Raw genomic sequence first — 27,554 nt, forward strand, 5'->3', positions numbered from 1 at the left:
TGTTTTGTGAAGACATATCTTTTTGCCCAGGATTTCCCTGACCCTTAAGGTCAGATCCTGTTTTTATATGTTTGAATTCCCTGAATTACTGGGGTGGGTGGGTTACTTGTTTCATTTTCTGTTTTTGTTTTAATGATGTTATTAATTGTTCTTATTCTATACCCCACTTAGAGATATTTAAAATATTAAGCGGTTTATAAATGCTTTAAATAAAAGAAAGCAATAAAATAATATACCTGGGCCATCGTGATTAGCAGCCGTTGCACCCGACTAAGTCACTGGAGGAGGCTTTGCTTTGTTGTCCATGTCGCTCACAACCAGTTAACTGATGGCTTCCTTATATCAAGTTTCTGGCTTGAGGCAAGCTAGTTGTTTAGACTGAGAGGGGGAGACTGGGTCTCTGCAGCCACGTCCGATTTTCTAATCACTTCTGACTAGGCAAACACTTGGACTGTCAATAACCAGAACCTGGAGTGAGAATGAAAACTGCAGCCATTGAGAATTGCAGGTGGTCTTGAGAAATGTTTAAAACTGGGGAGACCCCACGATTGCTCTCCACTGGGGAGAGGGGAAAATGCTCTTTGGAAACAGTGGTGGATCTCTGTTCAGTAGCATGGGAATGAGAAGCGTCTGTTTCAGAGACTTCAGGTGGGGTGGGTGGGGGAGTCATTAGTCAAATGGCTACCAGGGGACAACTTTGTGCTGAAGTGTTGGATTGCTTGAGAGGTGAGTGCTGAATAGACTCAACCTGTTATGCAGCGGTCCAGGGGAATTGTAGAGATGGAGATGTTGCCGTGGAGTTGTTCTCCAGTCTCTTAGCACAGCTCTGTTTCATGTTCCCCTAGAAGGGGATATGCAGTTAATTTTGAGTCTTCTGAGGGAAGCTCTTCCAAAATCCTTATTGAGCATCTGTTCTCAGAAGCCGGCCAAATGCTGGTGTGAGGGGCTAGATTGACAGCTGAGAAGGCTGACCTCTGCCCTTTATCCCTTGCAGTGGTTGGAGCGCCGGCAGCTGTGGAGCCACAGAGCTAGCTGCCTTGCCCCTGGAAAGGGTGGCTGGCCTGACACAGCTGTCGTCTGTAGTCAGGACCTCCGAAAACTTCAGACTAACAGGCACAATTCTGCAGCCACCAAGCCCACATTCTGCGACCCAAAGTCTTAAACTCCTGCAAACAGAATTGTTTTTCCCTCTGGGTCATGAGGAATGGGCACTGTCAGGAACTGAGAGAGAACAGCCCTCACTTGCTAAGAAAGAGAATCCCCTGTGTGAATTTATTTATTTATATTTTTATTTATTTTTAAAACTTATATACCGCCCGACTAGCAATAGCTCTCTGGGCGGTGAACATAGATACAATAAAATACAATATAATACAAAAACATCAGTCTAAAATCAAATTTCACAATCTAAAAACAGCAAAGGCTAAAATCAAATTACAAACATTACAATCATTAACAAAAAAATTAAAATGCCTCGGAATAGAGAAAGGTTTTAACCTGGCGCCGAAAGGATGATAGTGTCAGCGCCAGGCGAACCTCCTCGGGGAGACTATTCCATAGTTCGGGGGCCACCACTGAGAAGGCCCTTGATCTTGTCACTGCCCTCCGGGCCTCCCTATGAGTCGGGACCCGGAGGAGGGCCTTCGTAGCAGACCGTAGTGTACGAGCCGGTTCATAGCGGGAGAGGCGTTCCGACAGATATCGAGGTCCCCATGCTTCCCCCCCCCCATGTTTAAATGTGTGCTCAGTCTCCCCCTGCCCCCGGACATTGTATCTACAAACCTGAAGTTTTTGCTGTTGTTGTTTTGTGCCTTCAAGTCGATTTCGACTTATGGCGACCCTATGAATCAGTGACCTCCAAGAGCATCTGTCATGAACTACCCTGTTCAGATCTTGTAAGTTCAGGTCTGTGGCTTCCTTTATGGAATCAATCCATCGCTTGAAGGTTTTATATAACATTAAAGTCGAGATTTAGTAGAAACCCTGAACACACCCATCATGTCCTAACTGTTTAATCCCAAATCTAAGTTTTTTGCCTTCCAGCGAGGTTCACAACCCGCTGCTGCGTTTTGTGCAAAAAGTGCTTCCTTTGTTCAGTTTTGAATTCACTCTCCTGTTCTGCCGTCCCCGTTGGCTTGGGATGGAAGATGAGAGAGCGGGATGTGTAAGCAGCTCTCCAGTGTTGGGACTGGAGATTAGATGGATCAGCCCTTTTGACTGTGTGTGGACAAGACAGGGTGGCTTCATGGTGCCATTTGAAGTGCTCTGGCTTGAATACTCAGTGGATTTAAGGGGGAAGGATATCGTCCTCTGCCTTTCAAGGCATCAGAAATGTTCCCTGAGAAAGGAAACCTCGGATCTGATTGGTGGGTTGTGTGGACGCTCCAGTCTGATGCTGTCTTCTCCTCACCCCTTTTCTGGCCGCTGACTCTCGACAGTGGCACTTAAATTGTGTGTGTGTGTTTTAAAGATGCACTTGCATGGTGTCCCTTAATTTCCCTAGCCTTTTTTTCTCCCACCCCCGTTTTTTTTTTTTTTAAATCATTTCATATTTGCTTTCCATCCCCACTTTGGGAGTGAGGGAAAGCCAACCCTCAACCTTGTGTAGTCAAGGTTATGGCGATAAATTCTGTTGCATTGTCACTTCTATTCGGAGTAAATTGGCTGGCCGCTTTCCGGCTGAAGGGAAGATAATTTGCTGTAGTATTTCAAATGGATTAGAAATGGATTTGACGGGAAAGTTCATGCCTCCCATTAGAAAGGGTAGAAAGAAGACTATCTTAAGGCACTGTTCACTTTCTGGCCTTCATTATCCACGCTTAATACCTTTCCTATTTTCCAGCATTAATGAAATTTCCTGTCGGAGCAGGGTTTGCCGGGCGGGTGGGAGAAGTCTTTAGATTGGAGGGTTTGTGTGGTAGAAAAGGAATTACAAGCCCCTTGTGTTGAGGGCAGACGTATTCTTCAGGTCCTTGGCCTGGCTATTATCTCATTAATTTTATCCTCTCTTCTCAATACAGTTCATTTCCGAAGGCCGTCCTTTCCATTAGGGTACCACTCTGGTGGAGGGCTGTGACACCACAGCGAATGAAAAGCTACAAGCTGTTTTTCGAGGCACCCCTGCCCTCCTTTTGAGAGGCGTCTTTCCCCTTTGCCCCCCCCCACACTCTGCCCCCCGCCTTTGCTCCGAGTTGAACGTTGCACTCGGCCGTCATGGGTAAGACCAGATGAGTGTTACTGTTGCTGTTAGATAACTGCTCAGAAGCCAAGTGAATTGGAGTCATCCTGAGTGGATAACAAGGCCTTTAGAAGGGGGAGAATGAAGCCCCCCACAACCCCCCTCTCCCTTTTGTGGGGAAATGCTTCGTGCTCAGCCATGCATAGGAGTCTTTCCCCCCCCCCCACTGTCCTATTGAGTGCTAGGCATGAACGATCTTTTGCAGTCAATTATTTCAGCACTGCCTGTTCCATCTGCAGAAAGGTGTGTTCGAATTGCCTTTTCTTTCTCCTGAAGAACCAATCCAGCTTGACTCCTCTTGTAACTGCTCTGCTTTCGTTTTAGTTCCACATTGTAATTGCTCCGTGTTTGCATCATTGAAGCCACAGACCTGAACATAACAAGATCTGAACAGGGTGGTTCATGAAAGATGCTATTGGAGGTCGCTGATTCATAGGGTTGCCGTAAGTCGTAGTCGATTTGGAGGCACATAACAGCAACAATAGTTTCATACTGGGAGCAGCTATCTTTCAGGGAGTTGGCAAGAAAGGTGGTAACTGAGGCCCAGTTTTCACAAGCAGTGACCCACCTGGGTGGCTGCTTGTAATGTAATCCCGAGAGTATTGAAGCATGTGGGAAACAGTTTACCATGTGGTTTCACCAGGCTTGGTCAGGTGGTCACAGCTTTCACTTATGTGGTTGAAATTGGCCAAACCACGTGGGAAACAGATTGTCCATGGCTGTTGTTTAGAAGTGGCCACTTGTGTGGTTTGCAGTTTGTTTGAACAATACATAAAGTTGGCGAGGCTCATTTAACATCGGAACTGAGCCTTCAGTGCCATTGGCCCAGTTCTCTGGAATGCTCTGCCAATGGAGATTCAGCAGGCACCTTCGGTTTTAACTTTTAAGCTGAAAACCTTTCTATTCCGCCAGGCTTATGCAGGTAATTTAGAAGATGCTTTTGTTTCCAACGGTTGACCTTTATTTTTATTGTATTCTTAATGTTTTTATTCTATGGTTGTTGTTTTTAATATGTTGCAAAATGCTTTGATGTTTTTAATGAAATAGCAGTATGCTATTTATTTTTATAAATAAATATATAAATAAAAACCCAATTCACCACTATAGGAGGAGAAGAAGGAATCTTTCTGTGGTACTTTCTCAGGATGCAGTTTATTAAGAATGTTGATGATAACTTTCTAGCATTGTGAATTCCTCTGTGCCCGCAGTGGCTTCAATTCACTGGTGTCCTGTCCAGAGCCGGAACCACGAGGCTGAGACGTGGTTGCAATTAAATCTCTTTTTATTAAAGTAATGGATACATCAAAGGCATTACGCTTCATAGAAAAACCTACACTCACTCACTTAGAGTCCCTAACTACACTCTAGACATGCTCTGCGGTGAATGAGCTGCAGGCTTAAGTAGGGAACGTTTTTGAACGTAATCTCTGACTCCTTCGCAAGTCCTGTCTCTGCCCTGTCTGTTTCTCGCGGCAGCGGGAGCAAGGTGACGGGGTGTGTGTTTCCAACGGCTCATCGGAGGACACCTGCTCCTGAGTAGCAGACTCGAGGTCAGGAGGCTGCGTCATGCTGGTGGCATCCTGGGAACTGCTTGGCGAGGGAGGAGCTGGCACATTCTCCTGAGCTTCCCCCAACAGGTCCTCTGCGACAACTGGAGGCGGAGCGCTCTCCTCTTTGGAGATCGCGCTATCAATGGGAATTGGCTCGACTTCAGGCTCGCTTCCCCCCTCCCCCCAGGTCCTGCTTAGACTCAACAAGTTCTGGGTCTTCTGCGCCTTCTGGCTGCTGAGGCGCCTGCAAGTCATGCCTTTCCCCTCCCTGCGCTTCCAGGGAGAGCTGAGGCACGACATCGGGTTGTGCCCACCAGTTGACTCTAAAGAGGGATGGTCCTGTGTAACAATGGCATGTGGTCTGAAATCAGATGGCAGAGTGCCTCCTTCCCTGCTGCCCAAATAGAGACTCTGTTTCTGCATGTTCCTGAACGGCGTGAACGCAGGAGAGAGGAAGGGAAGGTATTTCTTCCTCCTTGTTCATTGAATCATGTCTTCTCATCGTTGGAAGCAGTGCCAAGATACCAGCATCAGACCCTCACCAGCTGTGCCTTGAAACCTGGATTACCTTCTTTGGACTATTTGATCTTGCTTTGTTCACTGACTTTGCCTTTTGGGAAGATGACCTGCCCTGGAACTTTGGACTGACCTCTCATGGAAAGAGTCCTGTGGCTTCCTCTCTGTCATCCTTCTGGAGAAGCAAGCTCAGCGAGGAGGAGGAGGCTCCTCTGCTGGGCGCCATAGAGGCATCGTTGGCCTCGCCTTCCTTCTCTGGCCCCGTGGCGCTTTCCTCGCCGACGTTCGCCAACGCCCACTGTGGGGGGAGACGGCCCACCTGCGTGAGGCTCCTCTGGCCGAGCCACTCCTTTCCCGGCACCACGCCGCCCTGGTGCGCTGGCTGGAGGCCTGCCTGAGCCGCTGGGAGCACGCCGTCAGCCTCAAGCAGTTCTGCAAGGCCGTCGAGGCCCATGCTGGCCCGCCATGCCACCGCCGCTGCCGGCAGGGCAGGAGGAGGCGCAGGAGCTGGAGGAGAAGCCGCAGCCGCCTAGAGCAAAGAGACTGGTGCCAGTTGATGATCTGGGTTGGGGCCGTCGGTGGTGGCTGGACTAAAACCCACTCTGAGTAGCTTGGCGTCGCAAATCCATCATCTCAGCAGCCATGGAGAAAGGATCTCTCCTCCAGATCTTTCTCCCCAAGATCCATTCTTTTGGACTTCTCCTGTGCCCATCCTTCTTGTCACCCACATTCATTTATTATGTATTGCCTATTGTAAATTGTATTGATTTTATTGATGTATTTTTATATTTGTGTTTTTTTGTAAGCCGCCTTGAGGGCCTTTTGGCCAAAAGGCGGGGTAAAAATAAACAACAACAATAATAATAGTTGGGAGGCGACACGAGGTAAAAGGGTGCAAAGTGTTTTGTGTTGATAGCACGGGTTCATTTTCTCTCATGTTTGTCTACAGCATAGGGTGTTTAAAATGATAAAGGCCAAGACCTCTGATAAAATAAAGATGGGGAAGGGAAATCTCAATTCATTTGACAAGTGGCACGGCACAGTTTCTGAACCCAGCCGTGGGTGGCTGGTGCTATCACATACCTAACCTGCTTGAAGACTCCCCCCCCCCTGCATTTGGATGGAACTGCCATCAGTTGGCCCTCCTTTGCCGTGACTTTTCTTTTACTGGTGTGGTGATCCCAGCTGAGATATTCTGCAGTTTCCTACTTGATGAGCTCCTGCTCTTTGCTACACCAACCTGAGCTCTTCTTCTTCTTTTGCAAAGAGGCTGGAAAGAGACGGAGGGAGAACGAAAACTGCTGAAGCAGTGCTGCAACTTCCTGGCGCCTTTCCCCTCCGTCTTGCTGTCTCCAGCAGGGAAACGGCTCTAAAGGTTATTGGAGCACATTACAGGTCTGTTTGGGACTTTGCCCCCCTTGCTGACTTTGACGCTTCCAGAAAAGAGCTGTTTTCAAGCCACAAGACCTAATTTCAGGTAAAGGGTGGAACAGCCTGGGAGCTCTGAACATTAGGGATTAGGGGGTGGATGCAGTCGGCTTGGCTCCAAACTACCCGATAACTTTGAACCTCTGTTCATTCCTCCTGGAAGAAGTTTCCTCCCAGGCCCATCAGCATTCCTGAAGTTGAACAGATTTTGGCTTTTTATGTCCTGTTTTAGGTGTGGTGGCACAAATGGTTGTTGAGATCAAAGATTTATTTTGTTTTTTTATTTAACAAGATTTGTATACTGCTTAATCATCTGCTGAATAAAATCAGTTTTAAACTATACATTATTAAATAAAATTACATATTAAAATACATGGGAAATTTAAATATCTGGGTAGGCTTGCTTAAACAAACTCCCTGCCTATTGACATCAGGAGGCGCCTTTGCTGCATTTGGACTTATTTATTATTATTGATTTATATCCCACCCTTCCTCTCAGCAGGAGCCCAGGGTGGCAAACTTGATGGCCTTATTGGCCCTTCCCAACTCTACTATTCTATTCTATGATTCTTTCTGGCACCTGTTTGAAACATTTCTGTCTAGGCAAGCCTATCCAGACGCATAGATGCTGATGTATTTTAATAGTCTCTTTTTAGTTTACTGCTGATTTTAATTGTCTTTTAAATGTTTTTAATTTCTTCTTTCTACTGATAACTTTTAATGTTCCTGGTAAACCACTCAGAGGTTTTCTTACAATCAAGTGGTATATAAATTTTGTGAAATGAATAAAATAAAATAAATTCTATGAGCCAGAAAGCCATCTCTGTCTAATCTACCATACGTGGTTGTTAGAATCAGAAAAGGAAAACCCCATGCATGCTGCTTTGGGTTTTGCTCCTTGGAGAAAGGGAAAGATTCAGAGGTACTAAATAAAACAAGGATGGGACCCTCAGGCTTGGGGGCCAAATGTAGCTCTCCAGACCTCTCTTCCTGGCCCTCCGAACTCTCCCTAGTCCACACTGCTTCCCCCCTGGCTACACTCCTCGCTGGCCATGTTTTGCACCCCCAGTGCGGCAAGTACCCTTGAACTCTGATAATTCCTCTTCGTGGAAGATAGAGAGGGGTGTGAGCCTGTGTGTGTTGAAACTAACCTGCTGTACAATGGTAAAATCTGCATTCATTGCTCTGCCTACTTTTTTGTCTGGGCCTGCCCACCATTTGCATGTGGCCCTCAGGTGGTTGCCCAGAAGGGAATTTGGCCCTTGGGCTGGAAAAAAAAGTTCCTCTTCCCCTGAAATAAAACGTGAGATTGTCTGCTGCAAGGTCATCCTCTGCCAAGATGAGAGGACTTTCCGCAGTGGCACCAGGACTAAGGAACTCCCTTCCAAGGAAGACCTGTCAGGTCCTCCCCTCTGAGATCTTTGAAAATGACTGGTTAAAATATCTCTCTTTCATTGAGCATTTTGCTTACTGAGCTCATTGGCTTACCATATTTAGCTGCTGTCTATGTATGTTACCAAATGACAATATAGTTCAACAGTTGATCAGCTTGATATATTTTTAGGATATTGTTCCTATGTTTTTAATTCATCTCTGTAAGCTGCTCTGAGTGCCTCATACTACCAGAATATAAATTTAAAAGTCAACCAACCAACACTTTTCCCCCTTGGGGAGACCGGAGGCACAAGACTCCTTCAGCACCAGCCCACCTCTGTTGAATCGGTGCTAAGGCTTGGAGATTGTGTATGCAGTCGTGCATTTGGTTGGTGAAATAGCGAGGTTTTAAGCAAAATATCAAAACCAAGTTACTCCTTAGCTTCTGCACTATAGGGAGATTTAGCTCTTCTTTCTTTGTAGCTTGAGGTCTGCTGGTGATGTGGGGAAACTGCCACAAACAGAAAGCAAATATAGTGTCTAGGTATATGTATCCTAATAAGAGTCTGTTGTCTTTGAAGAAGCATCTTCATCATTGTGCAGTGTCAGCCTGGCTAGCCATGAAGAGCAGCTGAAGGACAAGAAAGCGACTTGGATGTTCAGCTCTGGGATCTCTGTTACTTTTGTAGAAACCAAATTCCACTTTTCAGTATCCCACTGAATTTGTGCCCGTTACCAGCCATCTATATTTATTTATCAGGTTTGTCACCTATCCATCATGGTAAAGTCCCAGGGCAGTGTCACAGCAATATAATCATACAGTTAAACACGAGTAAAAGAAGTGGGAAAAACAGAAGGGAGCAGAAAAAGAGGAAGGCCAAACAAGAGATGGACTGATTCCATAAAGGAAGCCACAGACCTGAACTTACAAGAACTGAACAGGGTGGTTCACGACAGATGCTCTTGGAGGTCGCTGATTCATAGGGTCGCCATAAGTTGTAGTCAACTTGGAGGCACACAACAACAACAACAAGAAGCACACTGTTTATATACAATTGTCAAACCAACAATGATACTAAATTATTCAGGGCTGTTAAAACAAAAAAGGATTGCGAAGGACCTCTCCAAACTGAGTGAATTGGCGGTAAAATGGCAAATGCTGTTCCGTGTCAGCAAGTGTAAAGTGGTGCATGTTGGGGCAAAAATATCTTAATTTCACATATATGCTCATGGGGTCTGAACTGGCAGTAACTGTCCAGGAACGAGACCTCGGGGTCGCAATGGATAGCTCGATGAAGATGTCGACCCAGTGTGCGGCAGCTGTGAAAAAGGCAAATTCCATGCTAGGGATCATTAGGAAAGGTATTGAACATAAAACTGCTGATATCATAGTTACATTATACAAATCTATGGTGCAGCGGCATTTGGAATTTTAGGTGCAGTTCTGGTTGCCTCACCTCAAAAAGGATATTGCAGAGTGGGAAAAGGTTCAGAAAAAGGCAACCAGAATAATCAAGGGGATGGAGTGACTCCCCTATGAGGAAAGGTTGCAGCATGGGAAGGGTAGTTTAGAGAAAAGGTAAAGAGGAGACACGATATAAGTGTTTATAAATTATGTATGGCATTGAGAAAGTGGACAGAGAAAAGTCGTCCCCCCCCTCATAACACTAGAACTCGTGGACATTCAGTGAAGCTGAATGTTGGAAGATTCAGGACAGACAAAAGAAAGGACTTCTTCACAAAGCGCAGAGTTAAACTATGGGATTTGCTCCCACAGGAGGCAGTGATGGCCACCAACTTGGATGGCTTGAAAAGAGGATTAGACAAGTTCACGGAGGATAAGGCTATCAAAGGCTGCTAGCCATTATGGCTATGGTCCTGCTTGCAGGCTTCCCATAGGCAACTGGTTGGCTACTGTGAGAACAGGATGCTGGGATAGGTGGGCCCCCTTTGGCCTGATCCAGCTATCTTCTTCTGTTATGTTTAAATAAAAGAATTCGAAACCAAAGCAGAACAGAAGAGATTAAGTGCGACATGCGGTTCCCCTCAAAATTCCGTTAACTGTCAAAAGCCAGAGTAAAGAGGTGCATCTTCAGCATATGACAGAAGCTGCATAATGAAGACCCTGGATACGCTGGATTCCTCTGTTGTGTGGCCCACAATTTTCTGCTGGCCTTGGGAACAGAATCTGATACCCTTCCTAGAGTGCGCAGCATTTCAAAATGCTAGAATTACTGTGAGCTGACCAGAGAACTTTATGTTATGGGCAGTATACAAACTTCGTTAATAAGTATATAAATTAAAAAGTTGGTATTTTGGGAACACGATGTTACGAGATATTTGTTAAATTTGTACCATGCCTTTTCCTAACCTTTCCACCAAATGGTGTTCAAGGCAGCTAATGAGAATAGTCCAGCTACAATTAAATACAAGAAAACAGCAATAAAGTTAAAAAAGTTAAAAAAATGAACAAAAACCCTTAAAAACAAGGCAGGTGTAAAACATTGCCAAAACCAATAAAAACAGACCAAGGTAATATCTCAAATCCTCTCTAGCAGTGCATTAGACTCTCATGGGAGAGGCATTTATCTTTCTCTTGTGCTAATTAACTGTAAAACACACAGCTGACAATTGTTAGAAAGGTCATGTGTCATGCTCTTGACACATGAAAGGTCATGCTCTTTGCTGGTCAGAATTGCCAGTGGGGGAAGGCCAGGCAGCACCCCCTTCCCCCATCAAAAGGCAGCCACAAGGTTTCTGGGAAAGGCTTCATCCTGGTCCTAGGCTGTCTTAAGTTTCATGGTGGAAGAAAGGCAGGATATGAATAGGCAAGGAATTGCCCTATGCAAGGAAGCAAGAGGAGAGACCTGGCCTTGTGCAAGATCTGCGGCACCAAGGATAGCTCATTGTTATATTTGGCAGAAAGCAGGAAACGCTAGAAATATGAGAGCATTGGGAAGACAATGTGGCAGTTTAAACCTGTGGATTCAGGCTCAGTGAGAGTTGTCTCCCAGGCCTGAGGAAGGGTCTGGCAGCCCACAGATGGGTTCCTGGCTACCAGGCAAATGCTATATTAGGTTGCATTAACAGAAGTATAGTTTCCAAATCATGTGAAGTACTAGTTCCCCTCTATTCAGCACTGGTTAGGCCTCATCTTGAATACTGCGTCCAATTCTGGTCTCTGCACTTCAAGAAGGATGCAGACAAACTGGAACGGGTTCAGAGGAGGGCAACAAGGATGATCAAGGATGGAAACCAAGCCCTATGAGGAGAGACTGAAAGAACTGGGCATGTTTAGCCTGGAGAAGAGAAGACTGAGGGGAGATATGATAGCACTCTTCAAGGACATGAAAGGTTGTCACATAGGGGAGGGCCGGGATCTCTTCTCGATCGTCCCGGAGTGCAGGACACGGAATAATGGGCTCAAGTTGCAGGAAGCCAGATTTCGACTAGACATCAGGAAAAACTTCCTAACTGTTAGAGCCATATGACAATGGCACCAATGACCTAGAGAGGTAGTGGGCTCTCCGACACTGGAGGCCTTCAAGAGGCAGCTGGACAGCCATCTGTCGGGAATGCTTTGATTTGGATTCCTGCCTTGAGCAGAGGGTTGGACTTGATGGCCTTACAGGCCCCTTCCAACCCTACTATTTTATGATTTATGATTCTAGGTCCTAGTTCAGGATTAGCCCTGGGATCTGTAGATCAAACTGTAGGGCCACAATCTGCCTCCCCAAGCTTCCTGGTCAAATGAGCAGTTCTCTGAGTTTAGCAAACCCTCAGTGGGCAGTACAAGGGGCTCTGGTGCGTTGAGGAAGACTAGAAATTATCCTTCCATGGTGCTGTATGGGGTGGCATAAGCAAAAGTCTGACTGACATCCCCAAAAGCTTGAAATATAAATTGGGATGTTGGAGGGGGGAGAGTGAGCGAGAGTAACAAAGGATGAATGAGGTCAGATAAAATGAAAGATGCATAGGCTTAGCTTCAGTAGAGGATGACCACTACTAATTAACCCAAAAGCTTTTGCAAAGAAGGGTTTTGGGAGGTTTGAAAGAAGGAGAGGTGACACAGCACAGATGCCGGACCACAGCTCTCATTATCTCACAGAAGGCAGGGACGGCCATCAACCTGGATGGTTTTAAAAGGGGATCAGAGAAATTCATGCAGGATAAGGCTAACAGTGGCTGTGCTCTCTCGCCATGGCTGTAGGCAGCCTGCTTCTGAATACCCACTGCTGGAAACCACAGGAGGGGAGAGTGCTCTTGCACTCTGGGCCTGCTTAAGGGCTTCCCATTGTGGCATCTTGCTGGCCACTGTGAGAACAGGATGCAGGACTTCATGGGCCGCTGGCCTGATCCAGCAGGACCTTCTTATCGTTGGCTGTGCTGTCTGGGGCGGATGGGAGTTGGAGGCCCACAACGTCTTGAGGGCATCAGGTTGGGGAAGGCGAGCATGGATGTTCTGAGAGGGACTCCTGGGTTTAATGGGTGATAAGGGAGAAAGGGAGGAGTTGTTTTGTGATTAAGCATGATTCTTTTTGTGGTAGAGGTATGGAGCCCATGGTGTCTCTGATGGACCCACCCCTTCAGTTCCGAGCTGTTCCCAGCAAGAGGCAGAGGCAGCACTGAGATTTCGAAAAGCATACCAGGGAGCAAGGAAGAGAAGAGTACTTTGGATGCATGGAGCCACCCTCTAAAAGGTGCCGTGTCTGGGCAGGGATGAAGCAACATCTGCTCCATTCTAGCAGGAAGAGCTGAATGCTTTGACAGGGCAGATCCACATGGATATGGGTTGTTTTGATGGCTCTGTTGTACTTTATTTAGAAACAAATATATATAAACTGTGTGATAAAGGACTACGGCTCATCTGTAAGTGGTGTATTTTAACTTGGTGTGACCTGCCCTGAGATCACTTGGGGTGAAGGGCAGGATCTAAATCTTATAACTCATAGCATGGGGTAGTTCTGGCGCTGCCCACTGTCATTGCGCAACGTCAGCCGATTACCTCTGAGGCAATGCTGCCGTCGATGGAAAACTGGAAGCTGCCTGATGCCAAGTTAGACCTAGTGGTCCATCTAGCGCAACATAGTCTACACTGGCTGGCAGCAGCTATCCAGGGTTTCAGACAGGGAGTCTCTCCCAGCCCTACCTGGAGATGCTGGGATTGAACCTGGGACTTTCTGCATGCAAGGCAGACGCTCTGCTGTTGAGCTTTGGCCCTTACCCATGGTTTCCCATTCCTGCTCTATAGAAATGAATTCCAGGACCTTATGGGTAGGTCATGGACTGCCAAAAAGACCAATAATTGGTTGTTAGAACAAATTAAACCAGAACTATCACTAGAAACTAAAATGATGAAACAGATTATCATACTTTGGACACATAAGAAGAAGACAGGATTCAGTAGAAATGACAATCATGCTGGGAAAATCAGAAGGGAGTAGAAAAAGAGGAAGGCCAAACAAGAGATGGATTGATTCCATAAAGGAAGCCACAGACCTGAACTTACAAGATCTGAACAGGGTGGTTCATGAGAGATGCTCTTTGAGGTCATTGATTCGTAGGGTCGCCAAAAGTCGTAATCGACTTGAAGGCACATAACAACATATGGGTGGGTCAACATACAAATGTAAGAAATATTTCCTGAACAAACAGTGCAGGAAGCTCATGGCCATCCCCTTTGCCTAACGTCAAGTACTCAAAGGTTGACTGTGTCTGAACATGGAAGTTCCATTTTTCGCCAGCATAGGAAAAAGCCCATCATAATGCAGTCCCCCGTTAATTTGTCTAATGGCTTCCCATCCCTGTCCATAATAATAATAATAAATAATAATAAATTTAATTTCTTCGTCGCCTATCTGGCCGATGGCCACTCTAGGCGACTTACAAATTTGTTAGAATACAATTGATAAAATATAATAATACAATATAAAAACAATACATCTGCAGCAACAATATTAAAACTGGGCAGGAGGCATTACAGTTATAACAATTAACCCTCCCCGGATACCCCGAAGGCCTGCTGAAAGAGCCAGGTCTTTAAGGCTTTCCGAAACACATTTAGGGAAGAGGCGTGCCGGAGATCTTGTGGGAGGGAGTTCCAAAGAGTGGGGGCCGCCACTGAGAATGCCCTCTCTCTAGTACCCGCCAATCTGGCTGTTTTTGTTGGCGGGATTGAGAGAAGGCCCTGTGTGGCCGATCTTGTCGGGCGGCATAATTGGTGGCGTTGAAGGCGCTCCGTGAGATAAACTGGGCCGAAACCGTGTAGGGATTTAAAGGTCAATACCAACACCTTGAATTGGGCTCGGAAAACAACTGGTAGCCAGTGTAGGTCGAACAACACTGGTGTGATGTGATCTCGGCGGCGACTATTCGTAAGTAGTCGAGCCGCCGCATTTTGTATCAGTTGTAATTTCCGGACCGTTTTCAAGGGTAACCCCACGTAGAGCGCATTACAGTAGTCCAAACGAGAGGTGACCAGGGCGTGTACCACTAGTGGGAGCTGGTGAACAGGAAGGTAGGGTTGCAGCCTTCGTATGAGGTGTAGTTGGTACCAGGCTGCCCGGCTCACTGCCGAAATCTGAGCCTCCATGGACAGCCTGGAATCAAGCACAACCCCAAGGCTGCGGACCTGGTCCTTTAGGGGTAGACTCACCCCGTTGAACTTCAGGTCAATGTCGCCCAACCTTCTCTTGTCCCCCACAAGTAGTACCTCGGTCTTATCAGGGTTCAACTTCAGCTTGTTCCTTCCCATCCATCCACTCACGGATTCCAGGCACTTGGACAAGGTCTCCACAGCCAACTCTGGTGAAGATTTAAACGAGAGATAGAGCTGAGTGTCATCCGCATATTGATGACACTGCAGCCCAAATCTCCTGATGATTGCCCCCAGCGGCTTCATATAGATGTTAAATAGCATGGGAGAGAGGATAGAGCCCTGTGGCACACCACAATTGAGAGGCCAAGGGTCTGATACCTCCTCCCCCAACGCTACCTGTTGGTACCTGTCGGAGAGAAAGGAATGGAACCACTGTAATACAGTGCCTCCAATTCCCAATCCCTCCAGGCGAAGCAGAAGGATACTGTGGTCGACAGTATCAAAAGCCGCTGAGAGATCGAGGAGGACAAGAAAGGTGGATTCTCCCCTATCTAATGCCCTCCTCAAATCATCTACCAGAGCGACCAAGGCTGTTTCAGTTCCGTGACCAGTCCTGAAACCCGATTGGTATGGATCCAAATAATCCGTTTCATCCAAGTGTGCTGACAACTGGTTGGCCACCACTCGCTCAATGACCTTGCCCAGAAATGGTAGATTCGAAATTGGGCAGAAGTTATCGAATACTTGGGGATCCAAGGAGGGCTTTTTCAAGATGGGCTTTACAATTGCCTCCTTGAAGGCTGATGGCATCACACCCTCTTTCAAGGATGCGTTTACCACCGCTTTGATCCCCTCGCCCAATTTCTCTCTGCAGCTCACAAGGAGCCACGAAGGGCAAGGATCAGTAAGACAAGTGGTTGGCTTCACAGATGAAAGCACCTTGTCCATGACCCATACCTCTCTTCCTGGCAACCTAGCCTTCTTTGCAAAAACCGAAACATTTTTTTTAAAGTTCCAAAGGCTCAAGTCTTTCAGAATCAGGAATGTAAATCAAGACTATAATGCAAAATAGGCTGAGTGGCAGTTTTACATAATGTATTGAGTAAAATTTATGCTATGTATAATTATAATTGTATTCATCTTTCGGTGCATTATTTTTTAATTCCCAGACCCCTGATGTTTAATAATTAGTCTTAATCATTTTTTGGCAGAAAATGAGGGGTGGCAGGATGCTTGCCCGACTTGCAGGAGTTTCTGATACTGTTTTTCATGGAAAGGCAGACCCAGATTGCTTGACTTTATTTATTTATTTATTTTATTAAATTTATATACCGCCCCATAGCCGAAGCTCTCTGGGCGGTTCACAACAGTCATACATCAGATACAATAAACCACATATTTAAACAATTTAAAAACAACTTTAAATTTTTTCTTAAAAAGTTAAAAACAATTTTTAACACATACTAAAACGCCTGGGAGAAGAGGAGAGTTTTAACCTGGTGCCAAAAAGATAATAATGTTGGCGCCAGGCGTACCTCATCATGAAGATTGTTCCATAATTCGGGGGCCACCACTGAAAAGGCCCTTTTTCTTGTTGAAACCCTCCGAGCTTCCCTATGAGTAGGCACCCGGAGGAGGGTCTTCGATGTTGAGCGTAGTGTACGGGTAGGTTCATATCGGGAGAGGCGTTCCATCAGGTATTGTGGTCCCGAACCGTATAAGGCTTTATAGGTTAACACCAGCACTTTGAACCAGGCCCGGAAACATATAGGCAGCCAATGCAACTTTAAAATTGAAACCACTTCTGCTGTGAAACGAAAGGCAAAATAATAACATGAATTGTTTTATTTAAATTGCCTTACCGAGGTGACTCAGGGCAGGGGCATTTATTTCACTTATCCACCCTTGCAACTGTCCACTGTTGTTTTCCTTTTACAGATGGGAAGCTGAGGCTGAGGCGTGGATTTTGCCCATGGTTCAGGCCCACCTCCCCTGGCAGCTGTTTCTGGTTGTGAATTCTTTCAGTTGCTACCTGCTTCGTAGGCATTAAACATTTATCTGTTACCTCCTATGATTTTCATGCAGTGGTTAGCATTCCTTAGCACTTATTTCCTGCTCCTTGATACAGGAAGAGATGGTGGCATCAAGACGTATCAGTTTCTGCAGATCGCTTACACCTCTTGGGGGTGCATTTAGTGTACATTCGCGTCTTTTTCTTTCTGAACAAGGCCACTGGAACTTGTCAAGACTTCTTGTATTACAGGAAGAAATTGTTCTGTGGAGTGGCCAAGGGGGAAACCAAGGCCCTGCTCTGCACATTTTGTCTTAAACCACTGGGAAATAATGAGCTCACTTACGGTCAGAAATGGACAGGCTCCTTGTGACGGCAGACACATCAACCATAGCACGTTTCCATAAGTGATTCGGTTTGCACTTATAAAGCCAAGCAATGCTTCATCTGTCAAGATATCAGCCCATTATTTTACAGCTGTGCTTCTGTTAAAAGAACTGCTATAAGAAAGTCTGGATATATGCTGAAAAACCCTCAAATTCAGTGCTTGGGATAATTTGCACAAATCTGACTCTGAATGCAATGTTTCAGTATTTGTGGCACAGAAAAGAAGAAAAACACCACTAGAAGCCACAAGGAAGAGGCTTGATGGGATGCAGGGGGTTGTGCCTAAAGTAGTGTGTCCCATCAATGCAAGGATTTCCACTTGTGGAAGGGGGCTTCCCCCCTCCCCTCACCCCCCCTTAAGGTGATCCCCCCAACCCTTCAGAACAGATCAAATGGAGATCCTTGTGCTAATGGGACGCATTCGTTGAGTACCACCCTGAAGCACGGAACGCTAGAACTCCTTGCCTGTTACCTTTTTAGTTTTCTCTCTGCCACAGCGGCCTGGTTCACACATCCCACTAAGCTAGGCCATGGCTTAGCTGAATATGATGCCGCCACAAAATGACTGGGAAGGAATGAGGGGGCTGTGGTCTCCCTGGGAGTTCACACCTTTGTGCCAAACCATGGTTTGGCTGAGTTTGATATGTGAACCAGGGTAATATGGGCTAGAAGAAAAAACCAAGGATCTCTCAGTTGTCATTTCTGTAATTCTTTATGTACTGGGTTTCAGAGAGGTGAGCTGTGTTTTGGCAACTGGAACTATTTTCCTTTCACCATACAAACTCCCTCCTGCTTGTCCCTTTTAGATGTGGTTGCAGGTGACACATAGAAAGACATGCCCTGAACTGTTCAGAGACTTGATCTGCCAGGTTAACCCAGTTACTAGCCAGAAAAATCTAGCTGGGGGCCACACATGTTTCTTGATTAGATTAATGTGCTTTAAACACTCAGTTCCAGTTTGAAGGAAGTGGCAGTGGTGTGTGTGCAGGCCTGTAGCCGGGGGAGAGGAATGGAGGCATTGCTCCCCAATGACCTTCATGCCCCCTGGATTGCTTTGGAAAATTGTCTTTTTTTAAATTAGTGACATGTCAGACAATGACAACCCTCATTTAAAGACTGATACCTTGTTTCAAGAACAGGAGCAATTTAAGAATAGGGCCCTCTGAAAAATTCAGTGAATAAGACAGGGCAAGTGCACAACAAAAGCCTCCTCTGGAAGAGCCTGCAGAAGTCAGCTCTCTCAAGACTCTCCCTGACTGAGGGTGGATTTTCCATGATCATTGTCACCCTATAATTACTTAAGTGATCCTGACAAAAAGAGGCTGGAAAAGTAACATGACTCATGAAGAGTTAAATATTAGAACTTTGTATTATGGGCTAAAGTTTGACTCCACGCCTTGGACTTTTCTTTGCCATGCTTTTCTGTTTCAGTGTGAGTTGTGTTCTCTACCCAGCCAGCAAAAAAGAAGCATGTTTGTTTGCCTGCAGTAAGAAATAAGAGTTTGCTGATTCTGCAGTTATCATAATGAGTAGAGCAGGATTGGGTGCTTATTGCTAAGGGTTGAAATAAAGAGATAACTTAAAGTGCTCTGAAAAATGCTCACCCTATACTCTTTTAAAGCACTCACTATACTCATAATCATAGTGGCTATTTTTCTTCTTTTTCTTGATTTCTTGCTTGTGAAGGATGAAAACAGCTGTAGAGGAATAGAAATATTGCTGTGCACACTTTGGTTAGCTAGCTGGCTGGTTGGACACTTAGGTTGTAACTCAGGCCTAAATTTCAGATTTTCCCAATATGTGCAGCTCAGCATGAGGCCTTTTCAGGGTTTCTGGACAGAAAAATCAACCCAGCAACTAGTAAAAAAAAATTCAGTTGCTTTCTACAATTAGTTTCCAATTGCTTAGTTCATCCTTTATATAGCAGCCAGCTGATTGTCCAACAGGAAGGAAAAGGCCAGGAACAAGACAAGAAAGAGGGCTCTAAAGGAGGAGTTAACAAACACACCCTATGGTATTTATATTCTTTCTGCCCTTCCCTCAACTTGTTGTATGGACAAGTTTGTTTTTCAGGTGGAATCTAAAACTGAGATGCTTAATGCAGCATCAAAGCCAAGCACAGGAGCTCACAGTTTTTCCCAGGGTAGTTCAGTTCATGAAGAATCAGACCACAGGGACAGACCACAGGTGAAAGAGGACTGTAGTTATACGCAAAGTCAAGCTTTTGAGTCTGGCATCCCTGGGGATCTCTCAAAAAAGAGTGAGACAATTCAACTTATTAAACTTCATTCATGTAATTTAATACACACTCTGGATGGAAAAGGAGTGATGGGGAAGGTCACTGCCTTTCCCTTCCTCTGGCCTGGCCCTCACATCCTCTCCACCAGTGTGTGTGTGTGTGTGTGGGAGGGGGCATTGGCTAGCGATGTGCACCTCATCCCCAATGCCCCACCTGGAAATGTGGCTTCCCCACCTAACAATGAAGGCTGACTACACAGCTGTGTGTGTCTATGAAGTTTCAAGGTTCTGTTTTTGGTCTTCAGAGCCCTATGCGGCTTAGGACCAGGATACCTGAAAGATCGTCTTACCCCTTATATACACTGTGCTCTGCAGGTGAGGGCCTTCTGCAGATGCGATCTTATCAGGAGGGCCATTCTGCACAACATAGGAAGTGGACCTTTAGTGTGGTGGCACCTACCCTGTGGAATTCCCTCCCTTTAAATGTTAGACAGGCACCATCTCTGTTATCTTTTTGGTGCCTACTGGAGACCTTCCTTTTTCAACAAGCCTTTTAAGTAGAGACCTTATCCCAGTCTGCGTCTGTGTTGGAATTGCTTTTTAAGATGTTTTTAAAAAAAGGGTTTTAAAGGTCTTTTGTTTTAATATGTTTTTAAAGATGGCCCCTTCCAACTCTATGATTCTATGTTTTGTTTTAAGATGCTTTAGAATGATTTCAGTGTCTTTGTATGAGAATCCATTTGAGAATTACCTACATGGGTCATTTTCACTTCAGCTGTGGGCAGACACACCATTTGCTGCAGTTTGCAGGAGGCTTCTCTTAGTATAATTTTCCAAGATGATAGATGTTTGATAATAACACGGCAGAGACTGTGCATGGCTTGCACGTGCTGAGTGTTAGCTGGCTGGAAGTGTTCTTTCCCTGAAAGGGAGAATAAATATACATTGGCCACAATTCTAGGCATAGCAAAAAAAGGAAAAATAGGTAGGGAAAAACGTTTAAGATCCAACATGTTTCAGACCTCTCAGGACCTTCATCAGTGAGTTTCAGTTTCACTCTCTCTCTCTCTTTCTCCTCCCCTCTCCCCCCCCCCCCGTTCTTTATTTTTTTATATTTCCCCTAAAGGATTTATATTTTTTGGGTGGAAATCAATTACACTAACTTTATGGTGGCATAGTTCAGGGGCCTGATCCTGGGGCCTCTTGGGGAACTTCTGGCCCGTTCCTGCCACGCCTCTGAAAGACCTCATTTTGGAGACCCAGCTAGGGGTAGCCATGTGCTGGGGGACGGAGAGTAGTAACTGTGGCTTCCAGGGAAGACCCCCCCCCAGCTGTACTCCTAGCAGAGCTTGTGGATAGGAGCGTTCTCCAAATTATGAATATTTGCCACAAAATGCTAATCTCAACATCCCCAAAGATTGTTTATTTTTAATTTTCTTTGTCACTTTGAATAATTCTTTTTTTTAAAATGCAACCAGTGATTAAGTAATAATCAGCATTTAGAAAATCAGGATCTGCTAGCTGTTATGGCCTATGAATTCTAGTTCCTTGAGGGAGAATGATGGGACACAGAAGAAACAGTGGAGGCTGCCTTACACTGAGTCAAGCCCACACTGACCGGCAACAACTCTCCAGAGTTTCATGCAGGAGCCTCTCCCAGCCCCACCTGGAGATCTGGGGGTTAAACCTGGGACCTTCTGCATGCAAGGCAGATGTTCTGCCTAGAAGCAACAGCCCTTCCTCCTAAAGAGGTGGGCTGTTGCATTTATGCTCTACTTGTGGGCTTCCTAGAAGGCATCTGGTTGGCCCTTGTGGAAAACAGGATACTGGACTGAGTAGACCTTTTGTCTGATCTAGCAAAACTCTGACAGTCTTACAAATGCTTGGTCACCACTGCAATAAGGAGTAGTATTTATTTTCACATCAGCTGTGCAATATGACAGGACCTTGGCTAATGTGGTCAGAGAATGGATGCAACCTTTTTGTTCTTGGGCCAGGATGCGAGCTGTTTCCTTGGCAACATTTGTTACTTGCATTTTGATCTCTCTAACCTGTGGTTTGGTTTTCAACCCTGCAGCAGCGGCTCCTGATTGGAAAACAACAACCATCAAACTGCTTTCCTGTCTTGCTCAGTTTTTATCACAGCTGCGGCATATTGGAGCCCTACCAGATGGAGCACTCAGTGAAAAGAGGCACCCTTTACCTTTTAGCGTGTCTTAAGCAAGGAGAAGTGGCTGCTGCAACCACCTCCGGGGAACTAGTTTTCATGAGTCCTCCTTCGGAAATGTTTAGAAAACCGCTGAGCGCAGGTGTCTGGATTAGAGGCCGAAGTAGTAAAGCTCAGCAGTCTCTAATGCAAACAGAAGCAGAGTGTGCTCCGAGCTCAGACATCTAATCTGCAAAGGAATGGTGTGTGTGTGCATATGCATGCGTGAGATGAAGTGTTGCGTACACACCTTTGACAGCAGTGTGTCCTCCTTGAAAGGGTGGTGTTTTGCCATTTATTTATATATTTACATGATGTATAGATCCCTCCTTGCACAAGCCAGATTGTCCAAGCTGGGTTTAGAAAGGGAAGAGGCAGCAGAGATCGTGTTGCAAACATATGTTGGATAATGGAACGGACCACTGATTTATAGGGTCGCCGTAAGTTGTAGTTGACTCGAAGGCACATAACAACAACAACAATATATCCCCCCTTGCACAAGCCATGGAATGGCTTACAAGTAGGGGTTACAACATAGTCAATTAAGATAAAAAGAATGTATAACATTCATAAAATAGCACAGTTCTTACAATACTCAACAGCTCATAACAATGGCACTAAATATCAATTTATTAATAGCAACAGCAGCAGCAACTAATCCATTTGTCTAGTCAAGTCTTTCCAAATGCCTGCCCAAAAAAGTGTGTCTTTACCTGCTGCCTAACTCTTCCAGACGCACCTCAGTACAGAGGAAGTTCCACATGCAAGGCATTGGCAGTGAAACTCCATGTGTGTCATCCTGTACTGGCAAGGGACCATCAAGAGGGCCTCATCTGCTGATGTTAAGTATGGGCGAGTCGATATGGAATAAGGGCAGATATTTGGGTCTCAGGCCATTTAGGGCTTCAAATGTCAAAGTAAGCATCTTTGTTGAACTCTTGTTCTGAACACCTGGGGCAGTTCCCAGTAGATAGAGCAGGTGGCCCTGTTGAAGCCCATGTCATAACGTGGAACAACGAGACCTCTTATCTCCTTTAGTGTAGTGGCACCGACCCTTTGGAATGCTCTTCCTGTAAATATTATACAGGCGCCATCTCTGTTATCTTTAAAGCACCGATTGAAGACCTTCCTCTTTCAACAAGCCTTTTAAGCAGAGACCTTATCCCAGTCTGTGTCTGTGCTGGAATTTTTAAGGTGTTTTTAAGGCTTTTTTTTTAAAAAAGATGTTTTTAAGATGTTTGTTTTTAAAGATGTTTTGTTTTAATATATTTTAAAGTCTGTTTTTTAAAGATATTTTAGAGTGTTTTTAGTGTTTTTGTTTGCTGCCCTGGGCTCCTGGGAGGAAGGGCGGGATATAAAATAAACAATTAAATAAATAACACCATGTTAGAGCCGTTTACTAAAGAATGACTCCTAGAAATATGTCAGGGAAGGCATTGCTGGTGGCTTGCTTTATTCATTAAGAAATGTTATAATCTCTTTTCTGCCACAAGGTTATGTAACACCTCAGTCAAGCAGCTAAAACGCTAGTGAAAGAAACAGAAGCAAGTGTCACTTATTGGAACAGTTCTAAGTGCCCGAGAAAAGAGGACTAACTTCACTCCGTGCTTGCATTCCAAAATGGGATGGTCTGAGAGGCCTTCCTGGGTTTCTGAGGAACCAGAAGTGTGGAACTCTGATTTTTGTGTCTGTTTGCAAAAGGCCACTTCATGTGAATCCAAGCAGAGTCCCTTTTTCCTAGCTCAGATAAGCACCTTGATATAAGTGCATGGCTTCTCCCCCTGCATGCCCAATGTTTTGAGGAAGCTTTTGGATCAGGTTAGGACAGAGATGCTTCATGTCCTCCCTTTCCTTGATGCAAACCAGTTAAGTCATATCTGTGGGAACTCTCAGGCACAATACATCAAGGCTGGTAGCCAATGGCAACAATCATATTAGAATAAACTTGTCATGCTAAGCACTATGATTATATTTTGCAATTCCCTTTTTCTGTATGACGTGCCTTCATTTAAAGGAAATGCTCCCAAGGCCTTTGCTTTCTGCTGATAGGAGAGCAGTCCCCTAATTTACACCCTTTCTTCAGTCAATGCTGAGGTTTATATAGTTTCACCTAACAGCATTATGAGCCATAGTTGTGTATTAATTCAAAATTAGACCTCTCATTTGCATAAACAAATTACTGTTTGGATTAGCACTACATAGTTAAGACAGCTCATATAGGAGCAGACTTGATTTGGTTGGAATGGCGGATGTGCAGAATTCGGATGTGGGTGTGAATTGTTACAGATACAGAGTCTGCCTATCCAGTGAGCTGTGTCTAGGCAGAGCTGTTTTTAGAACCCAGAATTGGCATCGAAATTCCATGTAAACAAGCAAACAAGTTTCTAGCCATTATGACTGTGGTGAAGAGTTTGAGATCTGGCATATCGCTTCAGGGAAAGACTCTGAAGAAAGAGGGGGTTGGGAGATGTGATGGGGCTCCTGTGGCCTATGCAACTCTTTGTTACTAGTCCCAGTGGTTCCCGTGGCAGCATGGCTGTGAACTGGGGAATTTACCATTCAAATCTTAAGAATATAAGAAGAGTCCTGCTGGGTCAGGCCAATGGGGGCCCGTCTAGTCCACCATCCTGTTCTCAGAGTGGCCAACCAAATACCCCAGAGGGAAGCCTGCAAGCAGGACTTGAGTGGCTTCCAGCAACTGATGTTCAGAGGTGTATTGCTTACGACAATGGAGGCAGAGCATAGCCATCCTGGCTAGTAGCCATTGATAGTCGTATCCTCCATGAATTTGTCTGATCCTCTTGCGTCTGTTGTGAACTTTCCAGGATGCCTTTAGCAAGCCATAATCTCATATCTACATCTGCTCCTGTGATGTGGGTTTTCCAGAAAATATTGAGTTGAACATTTCCAGAAAACTTTCCATTGCTAATTTGCATAGGGTAATTTTACATCAGAAAGTTTTCTGTTCGCCCTAGAGAATGATCTAATTTAGCATGTTTATTTTATTTGTATTTAGTATACATCCAAAAACATTGAAGCTCCCAAGCTTGTCTAATACTTATTTGCAATTGGGATCTGTCAACTTACAAAGTGGAAAAATGAAGCACTGGAGAATTTTCTGCTCGACGTCACTTCCCCTCGCTCCATCTCCAATATGATGATAACAGTGACCTACCTTACAGGATCATTGAAAGAGAGAGTATGGGAGGTGCGCTGAAGGAACTGGAGCCCACTGGCAGAGGATAGAGAAAGTGGATAGAGAAAAGTTCTTCTCCCTCTCTCATAATACTAGAACTTGTGGACATTCAAAGAAGCTGAATGTTGGAAGATTCAGGACAGACAAAAGGAAGTACTTCTTTACTCAGTGCATAGTCAAACTATGGAATTTGCTCCCACAAGATGCAGTAATGGCCACCAGCTTGGGTGGCTTTAAAAGAAGATTAGACAAATTCATGGAGGACAGGGCTATCAATGGCTACTAGCTGTGATGGCTGTGCTCTGCCACCCTAGTCAGAGGCAGCATGCTTCTGAAAACCAGTTGCCGGAAGCCTCAGGAGGGGAGAGTGTTCTTGCACTCGGGTCCTGCTTGCGGGCTTCCCCCAGGCACCTGGTTGGCCGCTGTGAGAACAGGATGCTGGACTAGATGGGCCACTGGCCTGATCCAGCAGGCTCTTCTTATGTTCTTATGACCAAAGGCCAGCCCCTAGCATCTCCGGTCAGAGAGGACTTTGGGCTGAAGAGGCCTTGGGGAACCACTGCTAGTTCAAGTGGACGTTGCTGGACTAGAAAAGTTCCATATCCTTTGGAAGCAGAATGAATTATGCAGAGCAAGCAAATAGCTATGAGTTTGCTTCAGTTCCAGAATGTATTCTCATGACAGAGGTCTGGGTAGCTTTGGAATAGCTCTTGGATATTTATCTGGTTCAGGGCACTGGATTATGGGCTGTTGTTTGAGGCATGCTGAAGGGATATCCAGGCAGCACCTGACTAGGAGAATGTTAGGGATGGTCAGTGCTTAAACAAGCCATTTTTCAGAATAGCATGTTGGAATAATAGCCCTGCTAGCTTTTAAACTCTGTTTCTCTTTGATATGCTTATCAAAGAACATGGCAGGCTGTGGGAAAAGGTCCTGGTTGCTTACCTTGTGTGTATTATTTTATCTTTGCAGATCTCTGGTACTGAATTGTCCCTGCCACTCTTCTCCAGGGAGCAAGTCCCAGGCTTTGCAGCATCGCTGGAGGAACAAAGGCCTGCGCTGTATCGGAGGAGTCATGTACAGAGTGTCTGCTAACAAACTTGCCAAAACCTCTACCTCTCCAGCCAAGAGTGGCGAAGTTGCTAGCAGGGGCCACGGCAGAGCAGGTAGGCTGTGGAAGAGCTTTGTCATGTTGAATGTTTGCCCATGTGAATGCAGAACTGCTAGTAGCACTCTCACTTGGAGTGGGGGGGGGCAGTTGACACTGGAGCCTTGTCCCAAATCCCAAAGAATTGTTGTTCTGTTCAGCATCTTATTAAATGGTCTTTTCCACAACAAAGTTCGCCCCAGAGCTAAGCTAGGTCTGCGCAAAGCACTTGGTAAGATAGTTCATCTCATCTGCAAGCTAATTAAAATTAGCTCCGTGGGACTTGAGCTCCTCAGTCATAATTCCCGTCATCCCTAACCGTTGGCCATGCTGCCTGGGGCTGATGAGAGTTGGAGTCCAACAACATCTGGAGGGCACCACGTTAGCTACTCCTGTCCTACATTAAATCAGAGCATAAGAGCTGCCCTACATTTAATTCCTTAAATCATAAAACATCAGCTTCTTTGCAAGTTAGTTAAGATAAACTTCACTAATCCTGAGTGGCTACATATCTCAGGTCTAAGACCTTGCAAGTGACCTTAAGCTTATTTTCTTTTCTTTTTTTATAATTTTTATTCAAATTTTTCCAAAAACAAACAAAACAAAGTCAAAAAAACATAACAATACAACAACAAAAAATGAAAATAAAATAGTTGACTTCCGATTTGTCACAGATCAGCTATAAGTATATAATATACATCAAACCTGTCCCTTAATATATACATACAGAATCCCTTTTCTCCATAGGCTATCTTAATTAATCGTCAAATCCCAGTATCATCATTTTATTTTGATCTTTCAACAAAAAGTCTAAGAGAGGCTTCCTACCTTAAGCTTATTTTCCAGAAGCTCAACAGGACATATCTCAGTTAGAAATATCTCAGTTAGAAATGTGCAAAATTAAGAATAAGATCTACTTTGTTTTTAGCATCTATTTATTAGGAATCTTACTGGAATAAATGTAGTATATGTTTTGTTGTTGTTATGTGCCTGCAAGTCGATTACGACTTATGGCGATCCTATGAATCAGTGACCTCCAATAGCATCTGTCATGAGCCACCCTGTTCAGATCTTGTAAGTTCAGAAGGATATATACCCTAGTTTAGTACTTTAAAAATATCCCGTTTGGACAGCTGCAGGTATATGGATAAGACATGAAAAAAGCTTTGTGTTTTCAGATGTTAATAGCTAATGGCACAGAAGAGATGTAGTTGGTGTGTTAACTGACCATTTTTTGTCCTCAACTAAATAACAATAAAATGAACAGAGCTGGGCCATAGCATTTCTCTGTCTTTGTCCCATCCTTTCCGTAGCACTGTGTGGAATACATCACGCTCTTTAAAAAAATCCATCTATAAAAATCCAGGTATTTTGTACTCTACCCCATACCACTGAGGTGGGGTGGGCTATAAATTCAATAACCAGGCAGGTAGTTATTGTTAAGACCTCTGTGGCATTTCCTTGATGTGTAAAGTTGTGCTGCCAGTTCCTAGGTTTAAGCATCAGTAGCTCACAGGTGGTCTTGGTAACAGCCTCCCCTTTAAGGCACTTTTCCCCCTTAGGAGTTCTCCAGAGCTCTAGTCTGTGCATGTTTTAAAAACAGCTTTATCCGGGCATAAGAACATAGCGTAAGAACATGAGAAGAGCCTGGCTGCTGGGACAGGC

The 27,554-nt window shown here is 45.0% G+C and overlaps 1 protein-coding gene across 1 annotated transcript in view; it reads left to right on the forward strand.

Moving 5' to 3' along the window:
* Positions 1 to 27,554, forward strand: part of ZC3H3 (zinc finger CCCH-type containing 3) — a 339,858-nt gene that overhangs the window by 181,348 nt on the left and 130,956 nt on the right. Inside the window, exon 5 of the mRNA XM_061607107.1 lies at positions 25,715 to 25,908. Within this exon, the coding sequence (XP_061463091.1) occupies positions 25,715 to 25,908 (194 nt within the window). The remainder of the gene's footprint in view (positions 1 to 25,714; positions 25,909 to 27,554) is intronic.

Source organism: Rhineura floridana, chromosome 1 (assembly GCF_030035675.1).
Source record: "Rhineura floridana isolate rRhiFlo1 chromosome 1, rRhiFlo1.hap2, whole genome shotgun sequence".
Classification (NCBI taxonomy): domain Eukaryota; kingdom Metazoa; phylum Chordata; class Lepidosauria; order Squamata; family Rhineuridae; genus Rhineura; species Rhineura floridana.